The 14,781-nt window shown below is 38.7% G+C and overlaps 1 protein-coding gene across 8 annotated transcripts in view; it reads left to right on the forward strand.

The window, feature by feature from the left end:
• Nucleotides 1-14,781, forward strand: part of FAT3 (FAT atypical cadherin 3) — a 337,712-nt gene that overhangs the window by 234,817 nt on the left and 88,114 nt on the right. For all 8 annotated transcript variants that reach the window (XM_063148845.1, XM_063148837.1, XM_063148840.1 and 5 more), the window contains one exon: nt 5,610-5,749. In XM_063148845.1, coding sequence (XP_063004915.1) covers nt 5,610-5,749 — 140 coding nt within the window. The remainder of the gene's footprint in view (nt 1-5,609; nt 5,750-14,781) is intronic.

The following is a 14,781-nucleotide window of genomic DNA, read 5'->3' on the forward strand; positions in this document are numbered from 1 at the left end:
CTCAAGGCTTTGAGTCTCTTTACAGTAGTTTTATCTAAAATTCAGTCTGCATTACTTTCTTCTTAACATTATATAGTACATAAAAGAATATATATTTGCCTGTCATTTTACTAATATTTATTATGTTATGATTAAAAAAATCTGTAGTTGAAATTTTGGTTTTTGAGGCAGTCTTTAAGTTTATTTCATCTTCTTTGAAACAAAAGAAATGAAAATTTTGGCTTTTCTTCTTTTTCTGAAAATTCTAGAGGTACTTTACCCTCACCTCTGAGTTTCAGGGTGAATTAGTTTCCTGTGTTTGCTCTGACTCTCTTCCCTGAGCAATGTGACAATTGTAGCAATCGGTCCCATTTATCATCACTGTTCACTGCTGTCAGCTTTTTTGGGACAAGACAAGTAAGAATCTTCTCTGCCGTGAGAAAATGTGGTTTAGAGGACTGTTCTCTAAATCAGATCATTTCCTCTATTTCTTTACTCTATTTGTTCATAATGGCATGGTAGGCCAAATGAGTCTTGTGTGAGGATAGCCATATATCGTGGCTCTATTAAATTTGAACACAAAATATTGTGGGCTGTTTGCTACCTGCCAGTGAAGGAAGAGTCCTGCTAGGTTTTAGCAGTGCTTGAATTGGAGATGTCCTCCAGAGCTCAGTGTGATCCATCTTTGCATCTAAGACTGAACAAGTCTGATTCTCTGCAGTCTTCGATATTTCTGAGGCGGTACTTAATCCCAGCCTCTTTGATCGTCCCAGTGGAAAATACAGAAAAAGGTCCTCATATGGGACTCGTTTGCCTACAGATCCTCCAGGTTTGCTGTCATGTTTTCTTCTCAGAGGAGAAAATGATTTTTCCCAGCAGCATGATCATCCTAAAGTGTGTATCAGCAACTGATAGGAACATGGGGACGCTCCGCATTGTACCAAAAAGGAACCACATCTAGGAAAAGCCCTACCTAAAAAATTACCTGCTTGCAGCAAAATGCAATATAAGAAGAATATGCTTGAAATTAAAAACCCCAACACTGAAATTAGAAAGGGACAGAGATGCAGAGCCCACGTCCTGTGGGAATGCAAGATCTGGATTGTGTCTTGCCTTAGGCAAATTATTCAGCCGACCCCCAGAAATCCCTTTTGACAGTTCAAGTTTTCCTTGGCCTTTCCATTGCACCTCTCTTGTTAGCCTCACAAAGTTCAGTGGTTTGGGGCTTTTTAGGTATCTTTTTTATAAGAAGGAAAATCAGTTCTTTCCAAAGTATACGGGATTTTGTCAGAAGACAAATTTTTCATAGTGACTCTGAAGCCAAAAAATAAGCTAAGAACAAAGGTAAAAGTCCAGGTTCAGACAGAAAATGTAACCAACTCTATACCAAGTACACAACTTAGAGTCTGTTGGCTCAGAGGTGTCTCAGTTCAATTTCCTGAGATCTCTTACTTAACTGTACTATACCATCTGTTAAACTGAAAATAAAGACTCTTCTAGAGAGTTGTAGTGAGGGCCAGTTAATAAGATCTTTTGTACCAGGGGCTGTTTCTACAGCTGTACCAAAAGCAGCTGGAATTGGAAAATCATATATAAACTATAACACACTATTAGATGACATTAAAATTGCTAGTTCTAAAAGTTACTAATTCTAAAAATGTAATGCTTTTGCAAAAGCATTAAGATCAACCTCAAGAAAGTAAGGGTGGAAATCATCTCACTGAAGTTTAGGTGTCTGAAGTGTAGATGTAACTATCTGCTAGCTGATTTTGGGGATCTTAACAATCAATTGGAGAGAAAAAGTGGATGAATTTTTTTCTGGATGAATTTTTACCATTCCAACATGATAAGTCTTCTCATCCAAGGACAGCATTTAAAGTAGATGTGGACTTTTCATAAAATCTTATTCAATGCGCTTCAATCTAATCAGATTATTTTAAGGGAAGTCTTTAAACTGTATTGAAGATGTATCAGCATTACATTTTAGCCTGAAATGATACCAGAGACAACAGCTAATCCACATCTCTCTGGGGTTATTCAGTATTAAAATGCTTTCTCAGGACAACCTGTCTAGCCAGATTGTCAGTGCAATCATCTTGCTTTCTTTGTCACTGATTTTCCCAAAGTGCCTGAGGAACTCGCAATGTATTATCTTAATTTGAAATATTTCTTTCCTAATGCAATTGCAAGCACATTAGCAAAGACAGCTTCTACGTATCTTGTATCTGAAAGCAGGGTTTAGTAGACAGTAAAAAGGAAAGCATGTGCCAAATGCTGGAAAGTGGAATAAGTAATGAAAATTCACGTTAATAAAACTGAGCAGCTGAACAAAATGCCATCATCCTTAGCCCTCTTTCATCTGAAGATTGTGATCAAAGAAACTATTAAATGGACAATAGTAAAATTGTTAAAACTGATGGTGTGGCAGCTTATGGCACTGCAGACAAGCTCCCTTCCAAAAGATTGGTACAGACAAAATGTCAAGCTTTCAGAAACAGCCTCCAGCACCCCAGAAGCCAGCACCTTCTCAGCTGTCACCTCCTAGGGCCTCAGTCTCCAACCTCTCCATGGGCACCTTCGGATGGAAGTGGTTTCATGTGGAGTTCCCAGCTGCAAGAGTTTTAAAGAGAAGACTACTGTTTGTTTTTACATAAGAATGATACCTCTCTCTTACTGCAACTCAGCACCTGTCTTTCAAAATGATTGTGGTGAATGCTTTAATAGGCCTTGCATAGACTTAACTTCATAGTAGGCCTTGCACAGACTTAAAACATCTGTAAGACTCTAAATGTTTAACTTCTATAGCATTTTAATGTAATTCATTAATTCATCAGTGTTTAGTGCAGCTTCAGAAACATTTATCATATGAGGTCCTGTTTGGAGTGTATACAGAGGTCGAGGAGCAGCACAAACCATTTGCAGACTGCTTCTTGTACTGCGGATGAGAGGCAGGACCCAATATCTCAGGCAGTATTCCCAGAAGTTCATCCAGCTGTGTGGTTCTTCATCTGACCATTGTCTGTTAAAATGTAGAATACTGAATCATGAATAATTCAGGGTTTCACTCCAAAATAGATTATAATCACAAATCTCACAGCAGGATGTTCTCTGATCCATCTCTGCCTCAGTGTTTGATGCAATTTCTGCCTTGTTTAATAGAAAACGATTAAATGTAAAATGAACTGCATTGCCTGGTTAGTTACAGGCTGGGGTAGCTGGCAACCAAGATTAATTTGTTTGTCACTAGACCGTTTTGGAAGATGTGAATAATGTATAAAAATTCACATGATGGATTCAGTTCTTCTTTTAGGGGAAGAGTATGCTTCACTTAATGGAAGTGGCTTGAAGAAGTTGGTCTATTTGCAACAGACTATGTGGTGCCCTGAAAACCCAGCTCTGAGGCAGCAGAAGGTCATTTAAAACATTTATTGCTAATCCTTCCATGTTACTTCTTGGAAGTTTTAAAGGCAGGTTTTTTTGGAAGTGTGTGCCAGTTGATAGCATATAATTTTTGATTGCTCATTAAGATGGTTATTAAGCATCTCAAAGTATAGACTTGCACTTTGTTTTCATGGTTATCAGTATGAAACATTCTCTTTGTGAAGTGCCTACTGTCCCAAGGCTAGTTTCATTTCAGCTGAGATTTCCTTGCATGAATCTCAAGCTCTTTTCTTCAAAGGAGGTTTTCATGGTGCAATTTTTCTCAAGTAAATTAATTTAAAACATTAATTGGGAGAAAGAAACTTTTTCTTCCAGACTAACTTAAAAAAAAAAAAAGAGCACTGAAGATATAATCAACGTCCAAATACCTTGCTATTGCTTAAATATCAAGGACAGCTTGCAGAATGAGGGCAAGGAGTAAGCAATGTTTCTATCTGCGATAAATGACAACAGGACCAGTGGCAATGTTTTCCTGGAAAACCACAACTTCATCTATTAGGCTTAGATCTGTATGTATGTACATACATCTGTTCAACATATGGAAATCTGATGGCACATCTGAAATTACTACACTTGGATCACTTCAGTGGCCAGAAGTTCACCAATACTTCCTTTCCTCTGCAGCAGTCACCTGCATTATTATTTTTCCTTCCATTTTCTTCTATCCATCTCTGAATGTCTTTCAAGGCAAAAATGGACAGAGCAGTGCTTCTTCCACCTTCCTCTTTCTTTGCAATAGCTTGTGCAAGAGGTAGAAGTGAGGCTTCCTTCACATTAAGGAATTCAGGGGCTGTGATTTTGCTGTGTTACCTCCTAATCTTCAGCTTCTTCAAATGCCAGAACATTCTTCTCTCAGTAAATGCATGACTGCTTCTGAGAATAATGCCAGTTCCTGTTCAGCAAACCATGCGGATGGGAGAGCATGGAAGACTCTTCTCTTCTCTATTCAGTCCCCAGCCCTAAAATTTTCAGAGCCATTTTGTGACACTACCAGCCATTCACATATATCTCTCTTTATATATATTTCACCAGAGCTAAGTCAGTAGGATGGATATTTTTCTACCTGTGGACCTCATCTCAAGAGCTTTCAGCAGCTGTCACACAAGTCTCATAACCAGTGGGGTTTGAAAGGCTTTTTGTCTCTGTGGAGCAGGGTTGGCATTGAATTGCTGTGTTATGAATATAGCTTAAGAGTTTGTCTGTCAGCAGTGTTGTGTCCCACCTCTCCCTGTCCCTAGCCTCCAAAAATTTCAGACTCAACTAATACTAAATTACACTTCATAGATGAGTAAGCAAGAAAACAGCTTATCAGCAGGGAGTGTGTGCTGCACTTTTGAAAATAATGAGTGGTTCAAATTCATAAACTGTAGCTGTGGCTGACAAATCTTGTAACCCTTCAGTCTGAAATTATATTTGAGGTTATATTATTTATAGCCTTATTTTACTTGTTAATAGATTTTTTTCTTTTCTTTCTTGTACTCAGTACTCAGGAAGGTTTTCCCACTGCTACAGCATTCAGTGTGTGACAGGAAAAGGGGATGTTGGTATTAGAACAGTGCTTTGTGAGATGTTTTTTGTACTGGAAAGAATTTAGGTTGTGTATCCTGTCAGATCTATTTGAATAATTCTTAAAACACTGGAAGGATTTGACCTTTGCTGCCAATAATTATCATTGTCCGTGGTATTAACATAACAAATCTGTATTTGCATTTCTAAAATTGATTATAATTGTAATTTTTAAAAACTCAGATGATGGTATTTGCACCCAGAAGTATCAGTGAGAATTTCCTGAAAATAAAATTTGTAGAAAAAAGCCCTCTTGAAATGACTTTTATACAAAAAAATAATTATTCTTGTTCGTTATTTAAACCACAAGGGCACACATCTTAGGGGCTTATAGCCATTTGATTCTTTTTATAGATTCAGCTGTAGTTTACTTAAATGTACTGCTAGATTTTTATTCTTTCTTTTTGGCAATGCATTCCAGTGATACCTGCTTTTCAATATACACACTGTGCTTTGAAATATAAATAACTTATGAACAAAGAGGTATCACTAGATGTACTGTGTGTGCTAAGAGAGGCCATTAAGATGGATGACACTAAACAGACACGCCCACTTTTAGGAATACTTGGAATGGAAGTTTTCAAGAAATGGCTAATTTGATTGTGTTTTTGTGCAACAATTAGGAGGGAATTACGATAGTTCTTTCGACGCCTATAAGGGAGTGGGCACGATTGTCATTGCAAAGCCCTTGGACGCAGAGCAGAGGTCAATGTATAACATGACTGTGGAGGTCACCGATGGAACAAACATTGCCACAACTCAGGTAGAATATCACATTCCTTTCTTGGCAAGTTATTCATTTGTTGCTGGAATGTATATGCTATAAAAGTTATTAATTTTTCCATTCAGGTGAAACCTCATCCTTTGAGAGCACCAATAACTGATGGAGGGGATATTTTTCAGAGCCTTTCCATCTGGCTGTAAAGAATCGGCTGTTGAATGTTTCAAAGCATTATTTCTCCTTTTGTTCTCTTCCTGCTCACATGAAAGTAATTTGCCTTCCTCCAGCTGAGGGAGTCCCTATCACAGGCAGCAAAGCCTAGATTTTGACAATTGCATCTCCCCATAATGGTCCAAAATACAATAGTGCTTCCACGGTGTCAGGGAATATTGCTATTGATTGTGTTAAATGGAGTTTATACCTCTCATCCTCCGAAGACCCAAAAGTGGGACGCAAGATCAATTGTTCAGAAAAGAAATTGTTCAGAGGCAAAACTTAAAATTCAAAGAATCCTTCCTTTAGTGTCACTGCCTGTGATTACACTATCTTCTGCAAAGCAGCCCTGCTGAACCTTTTAGAGCCGGGCATGCTTATCAGGCTCCTTGCCTTTAAAGTTGGGTCAGATAAATGTGATGGGCTGGGGCAATGCTGGCTCTGACACATCTTTGTAGGAGACGCCCTGATGCAGAGCCCAGGTATCTGTTCAGTGGGAACCAGCCTGGAATTGGGTCATGGCACAAGGACAGGGACTCTGAGGTCCCAGGGACGCCAGGAAGACTTCAAGCAGCAAAATCCTTTTATATGAGGTAGAGTTGTGGGCTGTGCATTACTTAGGGCCTGAAATTCTACATCTGAGTTACTCCCCAAGTATAAATGAAAAAAATAGGTTTGTTATGTTATTTCCTTTTTCATAATTCAGAAGGAAAGCCTGAACATTTTTATGTTTACATAGATGCATGCATATGCAGATGCTTCTGTTGTACCTTGCCTTTTTGCTCAAATGCTTTGGATGTAAATCTGTATTCAGTGAGCCACAACACCAGCTTTCCTAAGAAATTGTTAAATCATTGAGTGCTTTCTCAGTCTGAATTCATGCTGTTTATACCCCAGCCCTAAAAGGTCTGATATTTTCTCCCAATAATCTCCCCTTGGTAAGAAAACATCAGCTGATAGTAAGTTAGGTGGTAGGAAATCCAATGTTTTCACTGTCAGTTCCAGAATTAATTGCATCTGCTAAAAACATCCCTTAACTTTAAGCTTGATTATATTTGGCCCATGTTCCCTGTTATGCCTTTCTCTGCTCAATTAAGGAACTCTTTAAAAAACACTATTTTCTCCCCAGGAAGGCAGTTACTCACAATACTCAAATCACCTCCCAGTCTTCCGGTAGACAGGCAAAGGAGAATGACTGACCTCTTTATGTTCCCTTTCCATAAGGCATTTTCTTCAACTCTTGAGTAGTTTTTGGGGGGTTTTTTTAATGCTGTTTTTAATCTTGGCTACACTCTTAGTCCACATTTTAGATGGTGTTGAATGCCTAATGTGACCTTTTTTCTTTCTTGCAAACATTTCAGCCAAAAAAATATTAAAAAGCTTAGGGAATTTCAAACATGCTGGATTAAAGTAATTTCTCTTTTCATGGATATTGCGTTTATTGTTTCTGCTGCTTTTGATTTAATAAATTGACCTATATAACAGTCCTCAAAACCTAGTTGGATGAAACCCTTACATTTTTAATTAAAACATATGGTAAAAACATATTTCAGTAAAGCTGTTGCGTTCTAAAAGAAGCCTGAGCATTCTTTTTAACAGCGATGTGACCCATTTAGGAATGTAAGATAGTCTCAGATTGCAAGAGTGTGGCATTAATAATCACTGGTGTGTACAGACCCTTCCCTCCCCCACCTTCTCTCTGTGTGGATACTGTTTAATTTTTAATGGTGACCAAGGCATCTGAGCATGTGTTTCTTTTGGTCTTCACAGCAGAGATTTCAAAAGTGATTGTTATCTGAAAACTGATGGAATGATGGCCTTCTTATTTATTGCTCCATTTTGCAAAGGTTTCCTACTTTATTTCTGGCTGTATTTGGAGCCTTTGATTAGCTTCCTCATCTTAATTTTCTCTTAGGAAAATAATAAAAAAATATAATACTGATTGGTTTAATTTAAAAATGTCATAGAATAGATCATTTATTGATAGCTCTCAGTGGCCTTATTCTGAGTTTTGACAAAACAACATTTTAACTATTTTGTTCTATGTACATAGTTCCACCTGCATATTTGACTGTAGCTGCAGGACATTATGGTAGAAGACAAAGCAGGTATAAAACAATTTTGAATAACAATAAAATAATTCAATGGCCCCCTCAAAGTATGGTGGTTTATTATGAAACAGCGGATGATGACCATGTGCAATGGAACACTCTTGCTTTTTATTCCACTCCAGCTGTTTTCCTTTATCTCTTCTTTTGTCTATTATACAGTTGGAGGTGGTAAAATACAGCATAAAAATGCCGAAGATTTTTGTTTGGGTAACGTGATCCCTGGCAGGGACTTGGTGAAGTTTCTTCAGCAGTGTTCCTGCATGCCTTAAACTCCAATGAACTGTTCACTTCCTTCATGCCTTACTGTGCACATGGTTCATTACTGTACCATGAGAGGAAGGAAATAATTTTGATTTAAAAGTTACATCTGTTGTAATAATGGTTCACTGTTGCGAAAAGAGGCAAAAAGAACATAAGGAGTGCTAACCAAAAAAAAAAGTTGCAAACTTTCTTTGTAACTCAAAGCCTACTTGTTTTGGGCATGATCAAGGTTTCCAAAAGAAATACAGTCTCCAAAGTGAGTACCAAAGTGCTAGGACCTGTTGAGCCACTCCCACTCACGATGCTGCCCATCCATGTAAGCCTGAACCATCCAGCAGTTGGGATGGGAAGGGATGGAGAAGGAAAAATACAAAGAAATTTTGACTTGTTTGATTTATATATTTGAAGTGTAGGTATAAAACTTCAGTCACGGTGATTAACTTCTAGAATGGCTAGCCAGGGAGACTTAGCCAGGGACTTAGCCAGGGAGAGCTTTTGCTTTTTCCCTTTCTTTTATCCATCATTGCTTGAGGCCATGCAGTCATTTATTAAAGGCTGAAGGAATGAATTTGCTCCAAATTCCCACGAAACACAACTCCTGCAGCTGCCGGGCGAGCTGTTGGCCTTGCAGAGGGGTTGGGGCTTCTGTGTCCCCTGTGCTGGAGAGAGCTGGGGCAGTGGCTCTGTGCAGTGACTCTGCTCCCTGCCATGGCCATCACCTCCCTTTGGCCTGCAAAAGAGTTTGGTGCCCTTGCTTGAGCAGAGAGAGGTTTCTCCCCACAAGGAATTATTTTAATGGCATCTAAATGCCTACTCCTGCCACAATTCTGACTCTGAAACATGAGAAATTCTCCTGGTCATAAGTCAGGTTTATCTGAAATCCCTTTTTTTTATTGAACAGCTCAGATCTTTTACACACAGGCACAACAGAGGAATAGAATCACATTTATTTACTTATTTGTAGTGCATACTCTTGAGCTTTGTTAAAATACCCACAGAAGCAGAGTACGGGGCGGGGGGGGGGGTGATCATTTAACTATCATTTGAGTTATTATAATGTTTCACTTTTATTGAGAATGTTGTTGCCCTAGCAGATAATTATATTTTTGTAAGAACAGCCTCTGGAATGAGGCTGTTCTACTCTATGAAAAATATTATTTTACTCCTTATTTTCCTGCTTCCTTCTTCTTTCTCATCATTGTACCTGCTATAGAAAAGATGTGTTAGAGCACGAAGGCTGTTGCCTCCAAGCTGGGAGGCAAAAGGCACTTGAGTTTCACTTATTGCAAAACCAGTAGAGTGGGCACTCAGGGGGTAACATGCACTTCCCTCTGAAGAGTTTTTGCAGACCCAGAGATGTTTGCTTACATCTCTGCTGAAGCCAGCCAGACTGGAAGAACAGACAGAAGTTACTGCTCATTGCCCCTTTCTGTCTCCCCTTGCAGAAGGTTTTGGAATTTAATTTATTCTTGTGCTGAGGATTGACTTTTAACTCTGGGTTTCTGTCTCACCTTTCAGAGATCACCTTTTCTTTGCAACATTTTCTCGAGAGGAGCTGATCAGTTACCCTGAGTGAGGGTGGTTCTCTTAAATGAATGGTGAAATGCTCTTCTTAGAGGACCGTGGCCAAAGTGTAGATAAGACATTAGAGCCTGCCAGAAGCAATTCTGGGCTGTGGATTCTTCTAGGGCAGAAAAATAAAAGAAATCAAGGAGTGGTTACAGTTTGGAGGAAATGTTCAACAGAGCAAAAGTGAAAAATTTAATTGAATCTCTATGTCTCTTTATTTTTTTTTTTACATCCAGTAATCTCAGCACTGCCTTGCCTGTGAAGCAAAGGTTTTTCTTTCAATTTTTACATAATACAAAGAACACAGTAAAATAAAAATAACTAGCCACTGATGTTGGTAGGGAAACTGAATTTTTATGTTAAAGTTGGAGTTTGGAGGAAAGAAAAACTTGCAGGAAGTAGAAAATAAAGCTATGTATCACTGTTGAAAGCAGTATTAAAATAGGTTTCAAAACCTGTGCAGAAGTGTAACCTCAGTTTAAATAATTCAAGCACTTAATAGCTTGTACTACAACACGGTGCCCAGACCAAGCAATTAGCCAAGCAGATTCTTCCAGCTTCAAATGTCTGTAAAGCAGCTGCTGGCATTTACCCAGCTTTCACTCAAATATGTCTGTGCCTAAACCAAAGGTATTTGTTATGGGCAACATTAAAAACAGCTTTGGAGACACTTCCTGCATTAGATTTTGTCCTGCTTTGATTTGATTGTATTTCTCTAGGCCTTTCACTTACTTATTTTGAGTACAAAGTCTTTGCTAATGCTCTGAGTGCCTACTTTGCCTAATTTGTAATCTTGGAGGGCTGTGATTCCTTTATTTGAAACTTGTTTTAACTGTGGGAAATAGGAAGTGAGCAGGGAGAAGCAAATCTTTTATAGTGAGGAGCTTGTTCAGACTATAAATTAGGCTCCACACAATGGCCACAGAAGGAGGCAAGCCTGCCTTTCTGAAGCCCACAATGCACTGGAAAAGATATGGGCTTTCAAGAAGAACCAGGCAGAGACTGGTTTGCTGCATGTTGGCTTTATGAGCGTGGAAAAAAAGACTTGCAGCTAATGTTTGTCAATGAAAAGTAGTTCAGTCAGCAGTCCTGAGCAGTTGTCAGCAAAGAGGAATCCCTACATAGCGGCCAACAAATAGTAAACATTTCCATTCGTCACCTTTTGGAGATGTGTTGGGAAACTTTTAAAGCCTGGCTTTGATTGTGCACAATGGGTATTGTCACAGCTTAACACCCTGGGCACCTAAGCAGTAATAAAGGATATTTATGCCACACAGCTCATTCTTGCCATATCTTCCATTTGGGAATAAATATGTAGAAAATATTGAATTACACAGGCGTTGGGACTCTTTGAGTCACTTCAGTAGTGTGGCTCTTGATTTGAGGTGAAAGATAGATTTAGACCAGATTTAGATTTAGATTTAGATTCAGATTTAGATTTAGATTCAGATTTAGATTTAGATTTAGACCAGCTGGCTAAAGCATAAGACTTCAAGGACCCTTTTGCTGACCCTTTTGAAGTCAATGGAAATTTGCCAATAGTTCCACGATTTTGTGCCTGAGGTTGGCAGCCATGAAATTAATTTGAGAAACTTTCCTCATATTAACAATCTGGTGGCACTCAGTTTACTCAGCTTCGTGTATGTTTGTAGGTTCAGGTTTTCTGTGAGCCTGGTGTTCATGTCAGTGTCACATTTTCCTTCCTATCTTTTGAAGTAACATCTTACTAGAAGTTATCCTGCTGGAGTAGCAAATCTGCATAGGAAGAATGGCATTTAAAGGTGACCTAATAAAAGGGGTGTGGCTCAAAAATAAGCTGAAAACACCTTCCCCAGCTTTACCACTGCACTTCACCTGGGATTTGGTAACCTTGTTGCAGGGCATTGTTTTCCTGGGCAAAATACAGGGATGATAGTCACTTGCTCCTCAGAAATGTTGGAAGAACTAAGGGACTAATAGCTATTCTAAATGGGACTAAAACTCCATTTTCTTTTACCTGGTTTTGTTTAAAGTAACTCCCAAGACAGCTCAATTTTTAAGAACATTAAAGAATTCCATTTATAGGTTTAACAGAGCTCTGTATAATCAGTATTCCCATATATAACTTAACTTTCTTTTGTTGCAAGGAAAATACAACCCCCTCTATTAAAGGAGAGAAATGTTAAAATTACATTTGACTCTCGGGGATTTTGAGGGACAGCTGAGAAAAATTAGAAATACTCTTAACTGCTTAAATAGAAGAAATTGTGAATCAATAATGACTTCTTTATTCATTAGCATTTCTAACCCATCGCCTTCCGTCTCCAGATGGAAGTGGCTGTTGAAGTGCAAAGTATGTAATAAATAATGTGTATTTCAATGCAGATCACTTGACAAATCATTAAAATACTGGCATCTCTAGGGAGGAAGATGCCTGCCACTTAAACAGGCACTTGATCAGTCTTACAGTAGATTTGAAGTGAAAGAGAGAAAAGAAAAAGAAAGAAAAATTAGGGATTTTTTTTTTGGCAATGATCAAAGCAATTTTAAGTGCATAGCTTCCTGTAAATTTGATGACAGTGAATGAGGGCCTCAACTTTTTTATCTTTTCTCCCTCCATGCCTTGCACTCCCCAAGCATGATTATGTCCGTATGTGTGTGAGGGCACATAGCTTACACCTTTTTCAGTGGGAAGAAATGCTGCTCTGAGAATCCATGCTTAATTTGCATGGTCTCATGGATTACCCTTGGTCTCTGATGCTGATCCAGTCCCACCCTGTTCAGTTTGGGTAGTCTAGTAAAGGCAAAAATCATGGAGCCATGGCTTGGGCAGTCAGAGTGGAAAACTTGGGATGGATAAACCTTTCTGCCCTCTTCTGCTTTCTCTGTTTGCCAGTGATCCCAAAAGGCATTAGATATTATAGGAAATGAATCACTGCTCTGGAATGATTATATACCATGCAAACAAAATAGCGTGTCACTTCTGTAGCAATACTTTTAAGATGCGTTGTTTCTGTACATTTCTTTTTATCACCTTCCAGAGCAGCTTCAGCTTGCACACACCAATTTTAAAAATAAATTCACAGATACAAGCCTGTCTCTCATGGAAGCTTCCTTGTTCACATTAGCCTGTGCTGTACTAGCATCAGCAGAGTCAAGCACTCTTGGCGTTTTCAATGCATTTGAAAAGTTTTTACTTCTCTGTTGGCCTGTCTAAAATGATACTTGACAAAGTTTTTGGTCATGAATGAAAAATAAAATAAATTATCTGTGTTGATTACCAGTCATGTTATAGTGGTACCTGTCAAGGACTGAGAATATCGAAACTGCTCAAGAAAATTTCTCTAAGTATCAAATACTGATTATCCCCAACTCCTATTGCTTACACTAAAAAAGTGGTTCAGCATTGGCTCTGTGTCCCATTATATTAGAGTTCAAGACTTTAATCTTCTCCACAGGCTTTCTTTCATATGTTACAACTGGTTTCTTCACAAATTTTTAAAACACAGATTTGGGTGAGTTTTTTTCCTCAGTCAGATCAGAAACATGTTTGATATATTACAGCAACAATAAAAGTATAAAAAGCTAAGTAACTCTTCATCTTTATTATAGGCCTAGCAATGTGTATTTCCCCCCAGTTTTATTGCTGTCTGTCCAAGACTGAAGCATAACTTAATATAGGCTTCACTCTGGCGTGCCATAATCTGGTGAAAATGAAATTGTATGGAATGCAAGTCTTAAGCAATTTAACTTACTGAGCATTTTATTTCAACTGTCTTTTGAACAGTTCCCAGGCTAGTTCATTACAACTGCTTCTTACAACTGCTCATGTTCCTTCTGGTAATGTATTCTGCAAACCCTCCCACATATCATGGAAATCTAAAGTTTCATTTCTCTCTGAGGCCAACATCTGTTTGTGCAATATTGCAGTCAAAGTATAGCTGTATTTTTCTTCTGTTAAGAAAGTAGGGGTGAACAGGGCTGGATCAAGCAAAACAATAAAGTACTTGCTTAAAAGAGAGCCAAGTAACAAAGCGACAAAGAAAATATAATGAGTGATGGGTCAGGTCTCCTAGTCCGACCAAAGAGTCCTGTGTGTTGCCTTTCCCAAGTCATTAATTGAACCATTTCTTATTTCAAAGCCTTTGAATAAAAAGATTGTTCCGTTTTACTTGCTGTAAAATTAGGTTGTGCTCTCACAGGCATATTCTGGAAAAAACACTTTTTGTTTCTAGCACTGTAAAAGAGTCAACTCTTCAGATTTCAGCTTTCAGTTTTACACAGTTTGTCAAAGGTTTTGCTGCCACACTACCCACAGCAATCTATGGCCTACAAAGTCTGGAAAGCACATTATCCCCAGAGAGTGACTTCTCCAATGGCAAAACCCACAAAATGTCGTCAGAGCGACACATGCATAACATAACTATGAAAAGCAAAGCTTGGAAAATAGTGATTCTTATTATTTATCAGAGTCAGCCTGTGATATATTGAAATGGGTGTAATAGGCAGCAAGAGCAGCACCCTGGCCTGCTCTCCCACTCTACAGGTTTCCTTAAGGATCAATACAGAAGCTTTAAAGACAGATTTGAAGCAAGGAGCAAAGCATTCATTCATATTTTTAGTGTTCTATCATTCATAAACCTCAACAAAAATGAGACAAATAGGTGTTGGAGGGGGAAGTGAATTAGTTGACAATAAAGACAGCCATCACTGGCAAAGGAAGAGCAAGGATGTAACAAAAAAAATAATCCTGCTGTGTCACCAGTGCCCTGAGATGAGCTGTCCTGGGTGGTACGCATTGATCTGTGTGAGGTGTGCTGGTGTGGCAGTGAGGTTGAGTTTCCTGTGTCCACCTCAGGTGGTGTAAGAGCAATCTGAGGGGTCTCAGCAACTTGAAATCTCCACTGCTGTCACCATTTGACATTGCCAGTAAGCCCCAAT

Source organism: Melospiza melodia, chromosome 2 (genome assembly GCF_035770615.1).
Source record: "Melospiza melodia melodia isolate bMelMel2 chromosome 2, bMelMel2.pri, whole genome shotgun sequence".
NCBI classification, from domain to species: domain Eukaryota; kingdom Metazoa; phylum Chordata; class Aves; order Passeriformes; family Passerellidae; genus Melospiza; species Melospiza melodia.